Source organism: Nicotiana sylvestris, chromosome 11 (assembly GCF_000393655.2).
Source record: "Nicotiana sylvestris chromosome 11, ASM39365v2, whole genome shotgun sequence".
Taxonomy (NCBI): domain Eukaryota; kingdom Viridiplantae; phylum Streptophyta; class Magnoliopsida; order Solanales; family Solanaceae; genus Nicotiana; species Nicotiana sylvestris.
Window position 1 is genome coordinate 10,113,195 of NC_091067.1, and position 22,715 is coordinate 10,135,909.

Sequence of the window (22,715 nt, forward strand, 5' to 3'; positions counted from 1 at the left end):
CGGTAGTTCCAACATTCACAATCTCCATAGACATTAGTTGATTTTGTATCAATTTCACAATTTAAGAACGAAATCTCAACTCTATTAAGTGAAAATAGTATATGAAATTTAGAGTTGTGTTTGGACATGAATATAATTTTGGGTTATTTTTGAAGTTTTGTGAGTGATTTGAATTGAAAATTTTGAAAAATAACTTTTTGAAGTTTTTTCCAAAATTCTTCAAGTGAAAATTTTATAAACAAATCTGATTTCCAAAAGAAAAATGAACATATTTTTGGAAAAAAGGAAAAAAATCCTTATGTCCAATCGGGCTTAAAAGTTTTGCAAAACAAGCGAAAAAATTCTTATGGCCAAGCGGGGCTTAAACAACAAAAAAAGCTCAAAAGGCCCAAATCTTTCGAGTAATAAGATTGAGTGTAGAAAGACTAAATTGCCCTACTAGCATTCTAGTGAACGGAGGATACAACAGGCTACAACAACGACAACCCACCTTATTTAGGTGTAGAGACCGTTTACAAATAGGAAGGCGGCATCCTTTTCAACAACCCACCTTGCTCTTCGCACACTCCTTTTCAACAACTTCCCACCTTTGCTCTTCCGACACTCCAACTCACATACTCGATTGGAAATGGGGAGCAACCCTATAATCAGGATACAACAGGCTACTGGAGTAAAATTTAAGCTGGGAAAGAGAGTATTTTGGCACTCAACTCTGGACGGAAAGAACGAGGAAGCAGAGAGGTAGTTGGGAGTCTCTAATGGTGGTTGCCCTCTCTCTGTTCCCTATGATTTCCTTTTCCATTTTGCTGTACTAATAAACCACCATTGTTAGAAAATGGTCATAGATTGTCCCTTAAACTTCCCAATTTTACAGTTTAGGGTTTACTATCTAAACCCATAATCTGCTTCTGCTTCTTCACTTCTTTTCCTCCCTTTTCCTATGGCTAGCTTTTAATCTGACGGATGATGAGGCTGTGATGATTAAAGGTGTCTAGAGTTGGATCGGGTAAATGGAGCGACCCGTATCTTGGCTGGGCAACCCGGAAGTCATCTTCGTGGTTGCAACCGGGTCTGCAGCCATGGCGGTTGCATTTTCTCCATTGACTGATTTTTATCACTGGTCTGAGCCTCAAAATTTAAAGTGAGCTTGTTTGGCTTAGCTGAATTTGAAGTAGCTTTCCGAGTGCTGAAAAGCACTATTTAAAAGGTCCATATCTTGGCGGGGCGTCTCGGAAGACATATCTATGGTTGCAACCGAGGTCCGCAGACATGGCGGTTGCATTGTCTCTGCTGATTTAACACAGATCTGAGCCTTAAAATTGAAGGTTATATTTGGCCTTTGCCCTTTCAGAAATGGATGGAGACCGAAATTGTAAAGTTTTTGCAAACGACCATCATAAATCTACCCTCAAAGATAAGGGATCGGGCAGCCCGATGCACTAAGCTCGGGTCTGGACTACAAAGGTCTATTGTATGCAGCCTTATCCTGCATTTCTGCAAGAGCTTCGAACTCGTGACATCTAGGTCATATGACAACAACTTTACCTGTTACGCCCTAATCCCCTCCCTCAAAGATAAGGAATCATTTTTGTAATTTTCTCCTGAAAAGTGTACACTTTTACATACTATTTGATCATTTTCCCGAAAACCTGCTGTATTATATTATGTATTAGATTAGCCCAGAAATGGTGAGAATGAGGCAACAGAGATAGTATGGGATTTTCTTTAAAGGGTGGTTATCCCTCTCTGTTTCCCCTATGATTTACCATTTCTTTTAACAAACCAACAGCCCTTAAAAAAGCAAGAGAGAAAGAGAGATGATTAACACTTTAATTTTTGGGTTTCTTTGCATTTTTGCATTCCCTAACATATACTCAAAACCCAATACCATCAACTATACTAACAACTTGTTTGGATGGTTGTTCCTCATTGTCGTATTGTTTTGTTATCCCAAAACAATGTTTGTTTTGATTGTTTCATTAAAATTGGTTGTATTGTATTGTTAAATCCATTGTTCCTGAACAATGAAAAGTCCCATTTTTTGAAACAATCGATTTGTTGTGGTGGGATTGATTCCTATTTTTCTTTCCAATGATGCCCTAACTTATTACTCCACAATTCTATTTTACCCTTTATCTTTTTTTCTATTTTAACTCCAAATCTCCAACTTATAACCTACTTTATTTTTTTCCAGACCAATGCTAAAGGTGTTTTGCCGCCTTCTGTTTTATTTTTTCTCCTAATTTGCTTTTAACTCAATTTTAATTAGTTGTGCTCCTTTGTTTTGCCTTCTTCTATCTCGCTCCTTTGTTCTGTTTTCTTAAGGTGTTTTGCCTTCTTCTATTTTGTTTTTCAAAATTATTTTTATACATAATTTTTGATAAATTTAATATTTAAACAACCGAGAGTATTTTAGTAAACTTATCAGTTACAGTACAATACAGTCAAACCAAACAACAAAATATTATTTAACACTAACAAACAATACAATCTATCCAAACATTGTATTCATTAAACGGTACGGTAAAATACGATACAACACAACAATACATTATAAAACGATGGGGAACAATGATCCAAACAGAGTGTAAAGATGCAGTGATGATAATTATTTTTACTATATTTGGGCTAAACTAATTGGGGCATAGAGATTACCCGACCCGTATCTTGGCATGGCACTCGGTATGGCTTGTGGTTGAGACTCTTCTCTCTGACATGCAACCGGTGTTTTGCAGTCATGGCGTGGTTGTGGCTTCTATTTTGCCTTATCGTTACACATAAAAGGGACAACTCAGTGCACAAAGCATCCTGCATTCACGCAGGATGCGGGGAAGGGCCGACCCCAATGTGTGTGATGTAGATAGCCTATCCTAATGCAAGCATTAGTTGCTACTTCCACATCTCGAACCCGTGACCTATAGGTTACACAAAGACAACTTTACAGGTTGTCCAAGGCTCCCCTTATCATGACACATCTGGGCCTCAATTTGCTAGAGACAATATTATCTTTTCGATCTGGGAGATATAGAACTCACACCCTTCTGATTACAATTTGTAATGTTTTTGCACTCTTAATGCGTCGCCAATTTTTTTCCAGTGACAGCTCATGAATGAAGCATTAGAGTGAAAATCTGGGATTTTGCACTGTAGTTGCCCTCCTTATCTGGTAAGACCTTGATTAAGCACTTGTTTTTTTTTTTTTATCTTTTTCAAATGCCAGCTACCATTTTCATATTTATTTCCATATAATTTTGAATATGCAAAAGGATGTATCCTTCCGATGTGATAATAGTTGGATTTTGTGATGGTATACTAGTTAGTCTTAAACAGTATTATCAACTTTCTGGAAATGTAACTTATTAATTACCAAGAAAAACCTGTTTAGTCTTGTAATGGGAGGCTAGTGTTGACTGAAGGTATGTTAGAAGAACCCAAAATTTTCATCAAAATAAAGAGAGGAGAGAATGAGGTAAAAGACAGAAGGCAATTTCTATCAGAGGTGGTTACCTAGCTCTACTTTACCAACCTTTATCTAGAACAAGCAAAAAATTAAATTCAGTTTCCTGTGGTTCTGTTTGTGACTTTGTTTATGTTTACTGATCCAAATATTCGTTATTCGTATCTATTGGGTTCTTGTTCTTTGTTGCCTTGGCTTTGAGATTCTTCTTTAGAAGCTATTGGGGAATGCGGCTGCAACAACAACTACAACGACGACGACGCAGTGCAACCCCACTAGTGGGGTCTGGGGAGGGTAGTGTGTACGCAGACCTTACCCTACCCGAGGGGTAGAGAGGCCGTTTCCGATAGACCCTCGGCTCAAGAAGACGAAGAGAGACAATATATCAGTACCATCAATAAAACCATAGAAAGAAATAACAGCATCACAAGAACATAGATGAAAAGCAAAAGAATAACCTATTGGGGAATGCGGCTGATGCCTAGAAAAATGTAATTACAAACTTAGTTATCTTAAATGACATAATAAGAAAAAGCAGAATTATATCATGAAAAGTATCATAAGAAGTGACCTTATCAAAAAAGAAGTATATGATAAGAAATAGTTAATTCTAGAATAACCTGGGAAAGAGAGTATTTTGCCACTCAACTCTAAGACGGAAAGAATGAGGGAGCAGAGAGGCAGTGGGGAGTCTAATGGTGGTTGCCCTCTCTCTGTTTTCTTCCCGTAATTTCCTTTTCCATTTTTCCAAAAAAAACCGTAACAATAAACCAACATTCTTCTTAAGGGGTCGTTTGGTTCTGGGCCTTGATCTGAACTTTCGACAATAATCGGAAGTACATATATATAAGGGGTCGTGTATGTATTCAGCCTATTATTTCCATTATTCTTATTGCTATTGTAGAGGATGAGGCTGTGATGATTAAGATTGTCTAGAGTTCGTGTCGGGGCAATGGAGCAGCCCGTATCTTGGCGGGATGACCCGGATATTTTTACAGTGCAACCGAGGTTTGCAGCCATGGCGGTTGCTTTGTCTTCTTTGCCCCGATTTTATCACAGATTTGAACCTCAAAATTAACCCCCCCCCCCCCCCCCATGTTGCGCGGACTCTCCAAAATGATGTCGTGATTCTCCAAAAATGCACGAGGATCCGACACGCACCCGACGATATTTTTGGAGAGTCCGAGTAACATAGCCCCCCCCCCCAATAAAAATAAAAATATAATAAAATTCCTTTAGTGAAGTTACATTTGCTTTTCATTTTAGTTTGCTGAATCTTTTGTTTAGAAATTTCTGTAAAGATAGTGATTGAAGTCATTATATTACAATTTACATATGTACAGTGCCTTTTTTCCCGTCACGTAGATGATTACATAGTAAACAGTTTTATCTTTTTTAAATAAAGGTGAATAGATTTGTTTCAAGGAAGTTTTTGTTCTAAGTTAAAATTCTCTGATATTTTGGACTAAAATGGTGAAAGGATGGACATTTGTGTTGAAAGATATTCTCACGAACTCTAGACTGAAAGAATGAGGCGGTGGGGAGTCTTTAATGGCGGTTGCCCTCTCTCTGTTTTCTGCCTATGATTTCCTTTTCCGTTTTGCTGTACTAATGAACCACCATTGTTGAAAATGGACATAGGTTGCCCCTTAAACTTGCAACTGTAAAAATCCCAATTTTACAGTGTAGGGTTTACTGTCTGACCCCATAATCTGCTTATGCTTCTTCAGTTCTTTCCTCCTTTTCCTCTTCCTCATGGCAGGCTTTTACTGTGACAGATGATGAAGCTGTGATGATAAAAGGTGTTTAGAGCTGGATCGGGCATTGGAATGACCCGTATCTTGGCGGGGCGACCCGGAAGGCATCTTCATGGTTGCAACCGAGGTATGCAGCCATGGCGGTTGCATTGTCTCTGCTGATCTTATCACAGATCTGAGCCTCAAAATTGAGGGGTTTATTTGGCCCTTTTCCCTTTTAAAAATGGATGGAGACCAAAATTGTTAGATTTTTTATGTATATTAAAGGACCATCATAAACCTCCTCAAAGATGACGGATCATTTTTCTCAAGAGAAGTGTATGCTTTTTACGTACTGTATGGACTATTTGATCATTTTCTGGAAAACCTGCTATATTACCCTCCATTTGAATTGGATTAGCCCAGAAATGGAGAGAATGAGGCAACAGAGTGTATGGGATTTTTTTTACAAGGGTGGTTGCCCGTCTCTGCTTTGCCTATGATTCTCCAACTTTTAAAACAAACCAACAGCCCTTAAAATAGAAAAAGAGAAAGAGAGTTGATAGCACTTCAGTTTTCTGGGTTTCTTTGCATTTTTGCACCCTAAATGCATACTCAAAACCCAATACATACAACTATACTGCAACAACTATGCTACCTTCAGATCTTAAAGAGGCAGTGATGATGATGTTTCTTATATCTGGGCTAACTGATTTGGCTTAGAGATGACCCAATCCGTATCTTGGCGTGGCAAGTCAGTATGGCCTGTGATTGAGAGTTGAGACTCTTCCATCTCACATGCAATTGGTGTTGCAGCCATGGCGTGGTTGGCTTCTCTTTTGCCTTATCATAACAACAAATCTGAGCCTCAATTTGTTGAAGAAAAATATTGGGTGTGTTTGGTATGAAGGAAAATGTTTTCTGAAAAACACTTATTTTGGTGTTTAGGAATAAGCAGAACATATTGCCTAAAGAGCATTTAATGTGACGGATGAAGAGGCTGTGATGATTAAAGGTGTCTAGGGTTGTGTTGGGCATTGGAACGACCCGTATCTTGGCAGGGCAACCCCGAAGGTCTGTTTGATAGAGGTCTGCAGCCATGGCGGTTGCTTTGTTTCTGTTGCCTGATTTTATTCTCAGATCTGAGCCTCAAAATTGAGCAATTACTGCATTTGTTACCCAGTTAAGTTTAACTGGAGTGTTGAAGAAAACTGTTGTGAATTAAAAGTTTAGTTGTAAATCTGGCTATTTTTGAATTTCTCCCTAAATAGTAGTCCAACCTGTATACACTAAGAACTATTTTGATCATTTTCTCGAAAACCTGCTATATTAGTATTGAGACGGCGAGAATGAGGCAACAGAGAGTACGGGATTTTTTACAAGGGTGGTTGCCCCTCTCTGCTTTGCCTATGATTATCCTTTTTTAAACAAACCAACAGCCCTTAAAAAGAAAGAAGAAAGAGAGAGAGTACTATACCACACTACAACTATGCTACTTTCAGATCTTAAAAGAGGCAGTGATGATGATGATTCTTTTCTATTTCTGGGCTAACTAATTCGGGCATGGAGATTACCTGACCCGTATCTTGGCGTGGCAACCCGGCATGGCCTGTGAATGAGACTCTTCTCTCACACATGCAACTGATGTTCAATGTTTTGCAGCCATGGCATGGTTGGCTTCCCTTTTGCCTTCCATGACACAAATCTGAGCCTCAATTTGAAAAAAAGTTATCGTTTTGCATTATCTTCTGGGGGATGAGGCTGTGATGAAATGTCGAAAGGTGTCCAGAGTTGGTCCGGCATTGGAGCAGCCCGTATCCTGGCTGGGCGTCCGGGAGGCATGGTTGCAACCAGGTCCAGATGGTGGTTGCATTTTCTACATTGACTGATTTTATCACAGATCTGAGCATCAAACTTGAAGTAAAAGCATGAGGCTGTGATGAAATGTCGAAAGGTGTCCAGAGTTGGTCCGGCATTGGAGCAGCCCGTATCCTGGCTGGGCGTCCGGGAGGCATGGTTGCAACCAGGTCCGGATGGTGGTTGCATTTTCTACATTGACTGATTTTATCACAGATCTGAGCATCAAACTTGAAGTAAAAGCATGTTTGGCTTAGCTGAATTAAGTAGCTTTTAAGCGCATTTTTTAAGAGGATGTTTGGATTTTGGATGGGCTTAAAAAAAAGCTTGTTTCGGTGTTTGGCTTTGTAGACTTTGTTGTGGTCTACAAAGAAACAGCTGGGCTACTGGTGAATGATTCTGTTTTTCGCACGTGTTATATGGTTTTGTACTGGTTAAAACTCAACATTTCTAATTTGTTTCCTCTGTATATAACAGTCCCTTACAGTAGAACTCTAACCTGGTATACTGGGAACATCATTGACGGAATTCACGTTTTTCATCAAATGATATCTCTTTTTATTTTTCCTGCTGAATTCTTTGTTCAAGGTTTTTAAGCTTATAGCATTACCAACTAACTGCAACCTCCTTATGTTTGTAAATTTTCTGTGTTATTGGGTGTAAAACCCACTTTGATTTAGCTTTATCTTGTGTGTTATTCTGCTTCTTATAGTGTGCATAGTTTGAGGGGTCTCATTTTTTCATGAAAGATGCTTTCTAGTGTTTGTTTGATATGAAAGGGTTTGTGGTGATACTTCTACTTCTTTCTTTTCTGTGCTTAATCAATGTGCACGAAAACTACCTATCCATATTTTGACTTGGCATCCCAATATGGCCTGAGATTGAGAATCTTCTCTCTTGCAAACAAACTTTGTTTTGCAGCCATGGCATGGCTTTCGTTTCTTTGCCTGATGATAACATGATGATAACATAGAACTGATCCTCAATGTTAAGAATATATAATATTAAATAATAAGACATAACCGGATTATATTTAAAATGTCTATGATAAGAAATAACCTTATTAAAAAAGTACTATATGATAACAAATAATCAATTCTTAGGAACGGTAATGTACTCACTTAGTTGTTAGGTGACATTTGAGATTTTGCCTTCATAGCCGCACCTTTCATCTTCTCTGATCCTTTTTTTTCTTTTTTCTATTTTGTTGACAGGTGCTCTGGTCTTATTTCTACACCATAAACAGAAACTGGAATACTCAACTCAAGAACAGAATGGGGCTGCATATGGATGGAAAGTTTCTAAGGGTGTTGCCTTCCATCAGCATGCCTGTGATATCTCTGTATTCTGCTACTGACAAAGCAGCACCCCTTCTTTCATGCTTAGCTAGCGCTCTAATGGTTATTCACTATCTGCCATATTTCTCACACTATGTGCTTCTTCTTTCTTGGTCCATATCTTTTCTTTTTCACAAATCTCAATCACTATGAGCAATATTGCTGTTTCTTATCTGTAGGCTGTGATGATAAAGTTTCTTGACTTCATTGGGTTTGGGTCTACTGGACTCATATCTGGCGGGGTAAACCAGGATATTGTAAGCAGAGTCTTTCCTTTCTAGCATGCAATCCTTGTTTGCAGCCATTGCGGTGTCCCTTTCCTTCACCTGAATTTATGACAGATCTGAGCCTGCTTATGTACTCATGAGTGTCACTTCTAGATAGATATCTAAAAATAGATGGAAATAACTGTTAGATATGCCTGGAGAAAGAGGACAATGGTGAAAAAAAGTGAAAACTACTTTCCCTTTTGATGAAATAGGAATTGTTAGATTCTTAATGCAGACTTACACGGGCTTTCAGTTAAAAGTTCTCTGGTTGGATTAGCCCAGAAAATGGCGAGAATGAGGCAACAGAGAATATGGGATTTCTTTCAAGGGTGGTTGCCCCTCTCTGCTTTGTCTATGATTCTTCCCCTTCTCAACTAACCAACAGCCCTTAAGAGAAAGAAAGAGAAACATAGCACTTCAGTTTCTGGTTTTCTCGATGACTATTTGTGAAATTTCCCCAATATACAAGTATATCACGATAATTCAACAGCCTTCAGATCTTCAGTCTTTCTGCTCATGGTCCTTTGCATGTTTCTTTCAGTTTAATCTCGCTGTCTCATTGTTAATGGAAACTTGAAACTGTTCCATTATAATGCGTTTTACTACAGAAATGTACTGTGATGATGCTTATGAATCTTTCTATTTTTGGGCTCATTATTGACCATTGAGATGACCCGACCCGTATCTTGGCGTGGCACCCGGTATGGCCAGTGATTGGAAACAACTCTCTCTCTCTCTCTCTCTCTCTCTCTCTCTCTCATGCAACCGGTGTTGCAGCCATGTCGTCGCTGTCTTCTCTCTTGCCTTGTCATTATATGCGTCTGAGCCTCAATTTGCTGAAGAACATCAGTAGGCGTTTGGACAAATATTAAGTTGAAGTTGAGATATTCTTTTAAATGCAGACTTGTGAGGTCTCTTCGGTTAATAGCTCTCATCTGAATGAACTATGTTTATTAGATTAGCCCAGGAATGGCGAGAATGAGGCAGCAGAGAGTATGCGATGTTTTACAGGGTGGTTGCCCCTCTCTGCTTTGCCTATGATCCTCCCTTTTTCAACAAACCAACAACCCGTTAAAAGAAAGAGAGGCATATAATAGCACTTCAGTATTTCGGTTTCTTTGCATTTTGCACCCTTTTAATGTATACTCTCACGACTATACAACAACTACACAGCCTTCAGATCTTTTAAAGAGGCAGTGATGATTTTCAATATCTGGGTAACTAATCCGGGAATGGAGATAACCCGACCCTTATCTTGGCGTGGCAACCCGGTATGGCATGTGATTGAGACTCTTCTCTCTCACACACATGCAACCGGTGTTTTGCAGCCATGGCGTGGTTGGCCTCTCTTTTGTCTTTGACATTACAACACATCTGAGCCTCAATTTGCTAAAGAAATTATTATCTTTTCCATATTGATATGGAAATCCCCCAGACCCCACTTGTTGGTTTGTTGTTGTATATTGATGTGGAAATATTATTACCCACGCCTTTTTGTTAAAAGTTTTAATGCTTTTAGGTTATAAATCCAATTTTTTTATCACTACTTTTTGATATACTTGTATACGGGAGTTTTTTCTCCCTTTTGATTAATACAATTTACCTTGTCAAAAAGAAAAAAACCCAATTTTTTATCAGTAATTGGAATTCACTCTATGATCCTCCATCTAAGCTAATTCCCTTACCCCAGAAATGGCAAGAATGAGGCAACACGGAATTTCTTTCAAGGGTGGTTGACCCTCTCTGCTTTGTCTATGATTCTCCATGTTTAACAAACCAATTTAAAAAAGAAAGAAAGAAAGAGAGCACACTTCAGTTTCTGGGTTTCGTTGCGTTTTTGCACCCTTTATGTGTACGCAAAACCCAAACACACCTCCAGATCATCAGTCTGTCTCATGGCTTTGAAAGCTCGTAAAAGAGGCAGTGATGATAATTTTTTTTGTATCTGGGCTATTTAATTCGGGCATGGAGATTACCCGCTCCATATCTTGGCGTGGCAACCCTGTATGGCCTATGATTGAGACTCTTCTCACTCGTGTAACTGGTGTTTTGCAGCCATGGCATGGCTAGCTTCTGTTTTTCCTTATCATAACACATATAAGCGCAAAGCTGATCTAGGATTTGAACTTTGTGGGTTCGAGTTCAAGATTTTACAACTCATTTGATATACTGTGTTGAAAATCAAGTATTTGTACTTGTTTAGTAAACTTTTTAACACATGTAGAGGGTTTGAGTCAAAGCTACTGTTCAAAGGAACCCATGCCTAAACCTCTCTTTCCGCCCTGACTCAGCCTCAACATGCTTTTTTCCCCCTTCCTGAAATGGCATTGGCCAGTTATTTAAGTTGTTTTCTCTTTCGCAGGCAAATGATGTTTTTGCAGCCATGGCATGGTTAACTTTTCTTTGCCTGATCTTTTCTGCAGATCTGAGCCTCACATTTTTGTGTCAGCTGCATTTTCTTATTCAAATACACATATTGCACCAGATTTTTTTTTAATCTTCAGATGTTGAATAAAAGAATAGGCAATATAGGTGTCAAAATGAGTATATTTCTTTAGAGAGGTTGTTCGTGTTTATTTATTTTTTAAAAATCTTTTCCATGTGATATAGCTTTAATTTAAAAGAATCAATTTTAGTCCTGCAGAGTTGTAACTGTGTTTTTCTCTGTCTTTGATGGCCTTTGTGTGTATCTTCTATGTTGTTATTCTGTGTTCCCTTGACTTTTGAGTTCGAACAGCTTTTGCTTGGAGTACACGTAAATGGGGCTGTGATGATACTTCAAGTACCTTCTTTTCTGGGTTAATCAATTTGCATGGAGACGACCAGACCTGTTGGTTTGGCAACTCAATGTGGTTTGTGTTAAGGTTTCTCTCTCTCATGCAACCTTTGTTTTGCAGCCATGATGTGGTGGGCTTCTCTTTTCCTTGTTCTAAGATAGATTTGAGCCTCAATTTGCTTAAAAACAAACCTTTTCCTTGGTTCAATGCAGGGTTATGATCTAGCATGTGGCCTTCAGGTTATAAAGTTCCAAGAGAAAGCATTTTGTTGTAGTGTTGCACCATGCTGGTGTTGAATTGTCCGTTCGTGTCTGTGTTTTCAATAAGCATCAAAACCATGAGTTTCAAGCAATCATGCCTCAATCTTGAAAACAGACCCGGGTCTCTCTCTGTCTTGAGTACATATCTGACCGCAGCTTTCTTCAATATTTCTAGTTTTGTTTACCTTTTAGTTTTCAGAACTACAGCTAGTGAAAGAAAAATTGAAAAAAGTTAAGCAAAAGATTAAGTCTTTTAAAGTTCATTTCAAAAGTTTTGGGTAGAAATACTCCATTCGTATCTAAAAGATGCTATTTTATTCTATATAGCAATTACCAGAGAATGGAAATGCAGTATTTTGAGTGTTATAGCTGGCCCCCTAAATCCTAAATAGTAAGACAAAAAGGGGAACACCCAAAACTGACCAAAGTTTTTATTTTTGTGACACGAATTGAAAAGGGGATTTTTGTTCTCCTTTTTGACTTTTGACATGAATTTAGTCATAATTAATATACAGGGGGTTTGCCCTTTTTATTCAATCTACTGGATCTTAGATCTCACTAATTAACAGCCACTTCATGAGCGAATTTCAGTTGGAACCTCGTAAACTTAGTGTATGATTGACTCTATCAGTTCTGCAGTAATGAGGTTCCAAAGCCCTACTCGTAACTTCAAGATTATTGAAGCTCCATTTCTTACTGCTGATATTACATGAAAAATGTTGAAAGGGCTTTGGTCTAGTGGCAAGGATACAACACGTGATGTATGAGTTAGCCACAGGTCAGTAAGTTCATTAGAAAGAAAGGAGGAGAGGAAGTTCGGGATTATTAAAAGACCTGGACTGGCTTAGACTTATTATAGGGTTAATACGACCTATGATGGGCAAGCAAGCGAGCTAACTATGCATCGGAAAGCAAGCCTTCGACGTCACTATAGGCCAAGCCCTATACCTCATGGGTTTGAATCTTGCCACAGACAATAACCTGACATATAAGTGGAGAAAGGTAGATAGGTGGGTTCATTATCCATCCAGTTTTGAGCTGTGCGCCACTAGGTCTTGAGGATTTCTCGATCATAAAAAAAATGTTTAATTGATCACATCTTTCTTTAGTTATTTCATCTTTCTTGATTCAGAAATATACATGACCTACTAGCTTGGATCGTAATCCTGTGTTTTCATCTTTTTTGTTATATCTCCTATATGTCCCTAGTTTACTTTTTTTTTTTTTAAAAATGAAAAGGTGCCCAAAGTCTGTTCACTTGCTTAGCAATTTTGAATTTCTTTTTCTAATCATCCTTGTACTATAGCAGAATTTAAACAAATTATTCAATTTGAAAAACAGTGGTGCATATTACGTGTTCCAACTTTTCAAATCCAAATCCTTGAGCCATTGACCATTCACTTGTTTTACTTATTGTGGCAAGTACCCTTTAACTTTTACCTTACATTATGTTTGGATTATTGTTACCCATCGTTTTATAATGGATTGTACTGTACTATATTATATTGTAATGTATTATTTTATGGATACAAAGGTTAGATAAATTATATTATTTGCTGTTGTTAAATAATATTTTTGTTGTTTTGTTTGACTGTATCGTACTATACTGTAACTGATAAGTTTATTAAAATACTCTCAATTGTTTTAAATAAAATTTATCAAGAATGACGTATAAAAATAATTTAAGAAACCTCTTTCTACTAATTTATCACCAATTCTGTCGCTTGGAAATAAGAGCAAAAACTTGAAGAAAAAAATTAATTATCATTAGCAATTTTTTTTTATCTAATATGATGGAAAGAGATAAAGAAACGAATAGAGGTTTGGATGAAAAGAACGACACGAACCAACTCTAGAAAAAATGAACGTAGATAAAGTAGGTCAATAAGTTGAAAATTTGGAGTTAATAAAAAATAAAGGATAAAATAAAATTATGGAGTAATAAATAAGGATATAATTGGAAAAGAAAATACGAAACAATCCTACTGCACCAAATCGGTTGTTTCCAAAAATGGGGCTTTTGGTTGTTCCGAAACAATGGATTTAACCATATAATATAAATAATTTTAAATAAATAATCAAAACAAATATTATTTTGGGATAACAATACAACACGATACAATATATAACAATCATCCAAACAAGCTGTTAGATAGGCTAGTGTAACCTGATGTAGAGACTAGGAATCATTTATTAGGAGATAGTTAAATTGCTTGCAATGTGTGAAATTATTTTAATAATGCATGTGGTGTACCTTTTTGCCAAAGGTAAATCTGAGATATACTTTGATACAATGGTGGTTGAGCAAAAGAAACAAAATGGTGCAAGATTTGGAGGAACGCTGCTACTGCTGCAAAAATTATTAATCAGGTGTGTTATTTGATGAAGTTATTAAAATTTCTTCATTCCCCTCTCTTACCTTTTATGACTATTGGATAGAAGTCTATAATATGGGGTGTTCATAAAAATCCGAAAAATAGAACCAAATCGAAAACCAAATCAAATCGATCAAAAGACCCGATATTTTTTGATTTGGTTTGATTTTGAATTTTAAAAACCGATCAAATTTGATTTGGTTTTGATTTTAATCAGAAAAAAAACCGAACCAAGCCGACTATAGGAGTAGCTATTTCAAAGTTATTATTACACACATATATATATATATATATGTATATTTTAATACAATTCAAAAATTTTATGGGCCCTCCGAACACATTCGTATATAATCGAGACAGAGGAAGTAATTAAAAATCTAATAAAATAGTTACTCCCTCCGTTCACTTTTACTTGTCCACTAGTGACCTTGCACACCCATTAAGAAATAATAAATAAAGTGTATAATTTATCATGATATCTATATTAATTGGTGTATAGTCTTAATGATTTTGGAAAATGATTTGGAATGAGTAATATATGCTAAAGGCAAAACAGAAAAAATAAATTATTTTTATCTTGATATGCAAAATTGACAAGTAAATATAAAATTTATTTTTAAAATACTTGACAATTAAAAGTGGACAAAGGACGCACTTATTAGTATTACTTAGGAGTATTAAATTTTTACTGATAGTATAAAAGAATATTTAAATATAACTTAAATTTATAGATAAATTACCACTTAACCCGTTCTAGACTCTTCCAATCAAGAGTGTATTTATCAACTATTTATAACAAGAGAACACCAAAGGTGAAAGGTGGAAAATCATTTGGTTAAAACCAAAGGATTTCCCAAGCAAAGAAAAGTTAGCCCAGAAAAGGAAAGAAAAAATGAGGCAAAAACAGAGAGTTTGGGATTTTTTTTCAAAGGGTGGTTGACCCTCTCTGTTTAGCCAATGATTTTTCCTCTTCCATTTATATATAACAACCCTTGGACTGATGAACATAGAAAGCATATAATCAATTCTTCAGTTTTTTCATCAACAACAACTCTATTTCTCTGTTTCTGCATTTGTTGGTCATTGTTTCTCCGTTTTGATCCGTAAAATCGAGGCAGTGATGATTATTTATTCGGATTCTGGGCTAACTGGGTCGGGTATGGAGACTATTTGACCCGTATCTTGGCTCGGCAAATCACCGGCCGGCCGACGATTTTGCAGCCATGGCGTCGTCACCTCTCTTTTGCCCGATTTCTCTTTGCAGATCTGAGCCTCTTAAGTCCTTTGGAAATTGACCTAAAACTTTTTCTGCTTACTTTTTGCTTATGATTTCGAGAAATCATTAGTATTTTTTCACTCTGATTGTGGCCGACTGATGTGTTTGATATCCTTAGTAAACAAATTTTACATGAGAAATATTTTTTTTTAAAAATTATTTGTTTGTTTGATTGGTCAGTGAAAAATATTTCTTGTAAAAATAGTAAGTAGTATATATTTTAGTGATTAGTAATGATATTAGAAAATCAGATATTAATTTTTGAGTATTAGATACTAATAATAATATTAATTGTTGTTTAGAGTAAATAATACTCCTATGAACTTAAAAATTAAAATAACCGTCAAGAATAGCCTCCTCTAGTGGTCAAACAACAAAAATATTTTTTTAAATGAAGAAAAACTTTCATTGTGTATACACTCGTCTGCATTCTTTATTGCGTGTAAATGCAAAACCATATTGGCCAAAATGACTACACAAATAAACAAATAGATGGCCTTATGGGAACCTAAGGTAGTTTGGTAGGATGCATTGGAGAAGATGATGCATGCATAAACTTTTGGTATTATTAATCTTTTTTTTGATATATATTTTTAATTTACGTATTACTAATGTAAGTATTAGCTATATAATTTATTTGGTATTATTCTATGTATAATTAATACATAGTAAACTATGGTATTGGCAATACCAATGCTATTAATACATGTATAAACGGATTTTTATTCTCCGAGCTATATATCCCGAACTCGACCCACTGTACTTATATTCCCGTTGTCTCAAATTATCTGTCATGATTTTTAAAATAGTTGTCTCAAATTATTTGTTATTTTAGAAGTTCAAAAGTAAATTAATTTTTTTTTATTTATTTTATTCTTAATATTAATTGTTCTTGAAGACAACAACTATCTTAGTTATGAGTAAATATTAAATAAATAGAGATTATATTTTAAGATATAAATACGGATAAATTATTTTTAAAAAAGAATTATTTAAATTTTTTGTTAAAGGGCGTGTAAAAAAAATCATGAATAATTTGAGACTGTAGGAAAGTAGATACCAAAAAAGTATGTGACCTACGGTTAAACAACTATGACCAAACTGTTTTAGAAAATTATAGTTCTTGCCACATACATTACCAATTATACACATTTTAAAATTAAAATACAAATATAAATAATATATCACGTACCCCAAGTAGGGGTGTCAATGGTTCGATTTGGTTGGTTATTTTGCAAAATTTGTACCATATCAATTTTTCAGTTATTCTATTATATATAACCAAAATTAGACTTTTCGAAACCATCATAGTCATATAGGTTTCTTTTGGTATCGGTATGATTCAGTTAATTTTCGGTATTTTTTTTAAATACCATATAAAAGTCACTAATAGAAATATAATATAATAACATACATACTTTTATATGACTTAACAAGATTCTCTAGACATTTTTACATTTTAAAGGGTGATGAATTAAGAAAATATGAAATATGGCTAGAGTATAGGTCTATCAACAATTTTATAACAGCGTAAAAGAAACTAAGCAAATTAATATAAAAATATAAATTGCACGAGTGGAAAGATATTAACCAAGCTGGGATTCAAAAAGATAAATTTAAATCATACGAAAAGAAACATATTTAATACAGAGTAGTTTGCTACTCATAATCGCTACAATACCTTGTGTCTTGCTAGTGAATATATTGAAAATAATTTAGTTTCAATAGGAATAGCATAATAGGTTTGAGAATTAGGATTTTAAGTTTAATTACTTACTGGCTTGTAACTGTTTTCATAATTCAAGACCAAATTTAATGCTTTATTATTTTTAAACTTAATATATAAATATATTTTTCACAGGTAAATTTATTAGGTAGGATTCAGTATGTTTTCGGTTTATTTTTATAAAATAAAAAATCTACCATAATTATCGGTACGATTATAAATTTATATAAAAATCTACGATTTTATTAAAAAAAAAAATCTAAAAATTTATTCGGTACGATACGATTCGCTCGATGTAGTCGGGTTTTAAATATCCATTTACCCCCCTAACCCCAAGTTTTAAACTTTCAGTTTTTGGTAAATGCATCCTTTCACTACACTATGATTTTGCGTTTAACCTATTTTTTAATCTCAATTTTGTAAAGTAAATATTTATAACATCTTCTAACAAATTGAAATAAATAAAAGGACATGTCAAATAAAAAGAAAATTATCTGAAAAATTACCTTAAAAAGAATATTATGGGAGGTAGAAGAAGTTTTATTGTGTGCCTCACACAACTTACATTAGTCGAGTGAGACTCTTTTTTATCTCATAAATTTATATATCCCAATCTTATATTTTTGGGTCCACAAAAATCCAATCGCATGACACGCAAGATAAAGGTGGAAATTAAGAGACCACGTCTCCACGTGCTGTTCTTTGTTTCGAAGTCTTCCGACAATAACCTTAAAATTTGATCCAAAGTTGCAACTACCAAAGCAATCACTTTAAGGGGTCCTTCGGTGGGGTGTATAAGAATATGATGAATATGGTGTATTAGTAATTGTTGGTATTAGTTATATTTGTATTAGTTATGCTTGTATTAGTTATGTTGGTATTAGTTATGCTGACATATTTCTTATCCATTGTTTGGTTTGATGTATTAAAGCATTGCACAATTTCTAAAAGAATTGCTTGTTTACAAAAATACCCTCAAAACTAGTCCATCACTCAAACTTTTTAAAAGAAACATATGTTGAGAAATATTTTTATATGAAAAAGTTTTAAAAAATTATTTGATTTGTCTACCTATATTGTAAAACATAACTAAATATTTATTTATAAAAAAGAAAATATGCTAAGTATCTATTTATTTACTAGAGATATAATTTTATTTCTCAATATTTGAATTTTGCATTAATATAATAACTAACATATTTTAATCAAGCATAAATTTTGAAGGACAATTTTATCTTTAACTAATCTAATATATGCATTAAAACCCTTTGCATTGCTAATACCATTATTTTCTATGAATTAGTTATGCATAGTATAATACCAAATATGATGTATAACTAATGCTTGCATAACTAATGCATAAGTTCAAAATGTCTACCAAATAAGGTATTATTAATACACAAAGTTAATGCAAATATTATTTTTATCTAATGCATGCTACCAAACGACCCCTAAATAAATTGACACTTAACTCCTTCTAGATTCTTCCAAGCAAGAATGTATTTATAACAACAGAACCCAATCAGGGAAAGATGGAAATTCATTTGGTGAAAACCAAAGGATTTCCCAGCAAAGAAAGTTAGCCCAGAAACGAAATGAGGCAAAAATAGAGAGTTTGGGGTTTTTGTTCAAAGGGTGGTTGCCACTCTCTGTTTAGCCAATGATTTTCCTTTTCCACTTTGAAAAAAAATCAACAGCCCTTGAATTAATGGAAATACGTACTACTATACAATCATTTCTTCAGCATCAATCAACAACAACAGCCAGATTTCTGTTTCTGTGATTTTAGTTCCTCTTTTTTGATACAACATTAACAATTGAGGCAGTGATGATATTTTTATCCGGATTCTGGGCTAACTGGATCGGCATAGAGACTATCCGACCCGTATCTTGGCCTGGCAAATCACCGGACGGCCGGCGATGTGAAGGTGTTTTCTTTGCATGCAATCGGTGATTTTGCAGCCATGGCGCGGTCGCCTCTCTTTTGCTCGATCTCTCTTTGCAGATCTGAGCCTCGTAAGTACTGTGAAATAGAAAAATCTAAAACTTATTCTTCTTTGAATTTCAACTAGTTTTTGCTCCTAAGTATTGAATCAAGTTGTACGTCAGTGGGCAAAACAAGAATGGTTGACGCTTTAAATAGTTCTCTTTGACACAGAGCCGGAAAAACGAGAAGTTTTATTTTGCGTCTCATAACATGAGTTTCATTTTTGTCTCGGAACTTTGTGGACCCAATCTTACACTTATGGGTCATAGAAATTTTACAACTGGTCTCATAAGACACAAAATAAAATTTTCCGCAGAAAACCAAAAGCTCAGAGACAGTGAATGAGGGTTGCAGAGAGTAGAGGGAAGCTCAATAAGGGCAGCTGCTCCTCTCTACAATACCTATGATTTCATTTTTGCCAACAATGCCCTTCTGCAGTAAACAATGTCCAAACGACCACTCTACTGTATCTCCAAATCCTCACTCCCAAAAGGAGAATCAATAGTAATAATAATAATAATAATAATAATAATAATAATAATAATAATAATTGTAGCAAAAATCTGAGGCTGTGATGATAATTTTTCTTCTTTCTCTGAGCAAATTGATTAGGGCAGGAGAACAATCGGGACCCGTATCTTGGCGAGGCGACCCAGACGGTAACGACTTGCAACCGGTGTTTGCAGCCATGGCGGTTTCTCCAATCTCTTGCCTTATCTTCAAATATTACAGATCTGAGCCTCAATTGGAAGGTTATTTTCTTAAATGCAGACTTACGAGCTCTTTTCCATTAAATTTTGAAATCGCAGGTGAAAAACCCACGAGAATTTCCCTAAAAATGCAAAAAGGTTAGCTCAGAAAGAAATGAGGCAAAACAGAGAGAATTGGGATTTTCCTTTGAAGGGTGGTTGCCCCTCTCTGATCCGCCATTGATTTTCCTCCATTAAAATAAAAACAGAAAAAATAGCCCTTGTTTATGACGATTTACCCTCAAAATCGGATAACAATTGAATTTGTAAGTGGTTTTAAGGATACGCGGATTAATTTGACACAAAGCTTGGATTAGATTGAACAGGTAATGATAAAAAATGAATTCAAACCACACGAATAGGATAGTTTCAACCTTAATGAAATGTTCACCCTCGATCCGGGCTCACTAAGCATGGAATCAAGTTGTACGTCAGTGGGCAAAATAAGAATTGTTGATGCTTTAAATGGTTCTCTGATGCAAAGCAGAAAACTAAAATCTCAGAGACAAAGAATGAGGGTTGCAGAGAGTAGAGGGAAGCTCAAAGGGTAACTGCTCCTCTCTACAATACCTATGATTTCATTTTTGCCAAAAATGCCCTTCTGCAGTAAACTATGTCCAAACGACCTCTCTACTCTATCTTCAAATCCTCACTCCCAAAAAGAGAATCCGTAGTAGTAATAATAATAATAATTGTGGCAAAAATCTGAGGCTATGATGATATTTTTTCTTCTGTCTCTGAGCAAATTGATTAGGGGAGGAGAAAAATCGGACCCGTATCTTGGCGGGGCGACCTGGACGGTGACGACTTGCAACCGGTGTTTGCAGCCATGGCGGTGTCTCCAATCTCTTGCCTTATCTTCAATATTACAGATATGAGCCTCAATTGGAAAGGTATTTTCTTAAATGCAGACTTATTGGCTCTTTTTCGTTGAATTTTGAAATTCGCAGGTGAAAAAGGCACGAGAATTTCCAATGCAAAATGGTTAGCCCAGAAAGAAATGAGGCGAAACAGAGAGTATTGGGATTTTCAGTTGAAGGGTGGTTGCCCCTCTCTGTTCTGCCAATGATTTTCCTCCTTTTTCAAAAAAAAAACCAACAGCCCTTGTTTATGACAATATCAGACAGCGTTTGGACATAAGAATTGTAAAATTCCGGAAAAAGTAAAAAAAATTCTGAGTGAAATCTGTATTTACTTTGTGTGTGTGTGTGTGTGCACGCGTGCGCTTATTTTACTGATGGAAGTTACATAAAGAGGCAGTATGATGACGTTTCTTGTATTTGGGCTAACTGATTTGGGCATAGAGATGACCCAACCCGTATATAGGCGTGGCAATCCGGTATGGCATGTGATTCAGATTTCTGTCTCTCACTTGCAATTGGTGTTTTGCAGCCATGGCGTAGCTGTCTTCTCGTTGCCTTATCATAACACATTTATGATAAGCCTACTATAGCATGGACCAAGTTGTAAATAAACACACACCAGAGGGCAAAACAAGATTTTAGATGCTTTAAATGGTTCTGTTTGACACAAAGCAGAAAACTAAAACCTCAGAGACAAAGAATGAGAGTTGCAGAGAGTAGAGTGAAGCTCAAGGGCAGCTGCTCCTCTCTACAATTCCTATGATTTCAGTTTTGCCAAAAATGCCCTTCTGGCTTCTGCAGTATACTCTAACCAAACGACCCCTCTACTGTATCTCCGAATCCTTACTCCCAAAAAAGAGAATCAATAGTAGTAATAATAATAATTTTAGCAAAAATATGAGGCTATGATGATGATTTTTTCTTCTGTTTTTGAGCAAATTGATGAGGGCAAGAGAACAATCGACCTGTAACTTGGCGGGGCAACCCGGAAGGTGACGTCTTGCAACCGGTGTTTGCAGCCATGGCAGTGTCTCCAGTCTCTTGTCTTGTCTTCAAGTTCAATTTTACAGATCTGAGCCTCAATTGAAAGGTTATTTTCTTAAGTGCAAACTTAGTTAAATTTTGAAATTCGTAGGTGAAAAACCCTCGAGAGTTTCCCCTAAAAATGCAAAAAGGTTTGCCCAGAAAGAAATGAGGCAAAACATAGAGTATTGGGATTTTTATTAGAAGGGTGATTGCCCCTCTCTATTCCGCCATTGATTTTCCTCCATTTTCAATAAAAAACCAATAGCCCTTGTATGTGACAAAAGCAGAAGCAGACAGGATTTAAGTGGACGTTTAGACATAAAAATTGTGAAATTCCCGAAAAAAGTAATTTTTTCCCAGTGAAATCTGTGTTTACTTTGTGTGTGTGTGTGTTTATGTTGCTGATGGAAGTTACATAATGAGGCAGTGATGATGATGTTTCTTGTATCTGGGCCAACCGATTTGGGCATAGAGATGTTCCAACCCGTATCTTGGCGTGGCAACCTGCTATGGCCTGTGATTGAGATTTTTGTATCTCATTTGCAACTGGTGTTTTGCAGCCATGGCGTAGCTGGCTTCTCTTTGCCTTATCATAACACATCTGAGCCCCATTTGCTGAAAAGAAAAAAAAAAGATACATCTTTTCTATGATTTGGATTAACTGGAAAATAGGAAGGGGAGTCTCGGAGCAACGGTAAAGTTGTCTTCGGGTTCGAGCCGTGAAAGCAGCCACTAATACTTGCATTAGGGTATGTTGTCTATATCACACCCCTGTGTGAACGCCCTGTGTGAACACGGGATGCCTTGTGCACCAGGCTGTCATTAACAGGGAATTGGCAAAAAACTCATTTTGTTTAATTCTGAGGCTGCGGTCTAGGCAGAGAGCTGTAGGGAATTTCATTGGGTGGTTTTGCCCATCTTTGTGATTGTCCGCCGCCAACGATCACTCTCCCTTTGACGCAATGAGGCTATGAAGATTTTATTCTTAATCAGACTTATAAATCTATTGAGCTGGGACAA

The 22,715-nt window shown here is 36.0% G+C and overlaps 1 protein-coding gene across 11 annotated transcripts; it reads left to right on the top strand.

The window, feature by feature from the left end:
• Positions 1 to 466: 466 nt before the first annotated feature.
• LOC104233975 (uncharacterized) lies at positions 467 to 12,230 on the top strand. 11 transcript variants are annotated; one of them, XR_011403815.1, is made up of 6 exons: positions 485 to 3,166; positions 5,236 to 5,341; positions 8,265 to 8,450; positions 8,567 to 8,644; positions 11,394 to 11,563; positions 11,646 to 12,230. XR_011403815.1 is itself a non-coding variant. In XM_070162859.1 (6 exons), exons 3-6 carry the CDS (start codon positions 5,327 to 5,329, stop codon positions 11,457 to 11,459), a joined length of 345 nt encoding a protein of 114 aa, XP_070018960.1. In that variant the 5' UTR covers positions 485 to 761; positions 3,098 to 3,166; positions 5,236 to 5,326; the 3' UTR covers positions 11,460 to 12,230. The 11 variants fall into 11 exon arrangements, 2 of the variants coding, with proteins under 2 accessions (XP_070018960.1, XP_070018961.1); XR_011403816.1 differs by having other exon boundaries at positions 11,394 to 11,520; XM_070162859.1 differs by having other exon boundaries at positions 485 to 761; positions 3,098 to 3,166; positions 11,394 to 12,230.
• Positions 12,231 to 22,715: the final 10,485 nt, after the last annotated feature.

Coding starts and splice junctions, on each gene's coding strand:
- LOC104233975 (XM_070162859.1), top strand. Junction 8,451..8,566: donor GCTTAGCTAGCGCTCTAATG/GTTATTCACTAT, acceptor TCTTATCTGTAG/GCTGTGATGATAAAGTTTCT. Junction 8,645..11,393: donor GCGGGGTAAACCAGGATATT/GTAAGCAGAGTC, acceptor GAGTTCGAACAG/CTTTTGCTTGGAGTACACGT.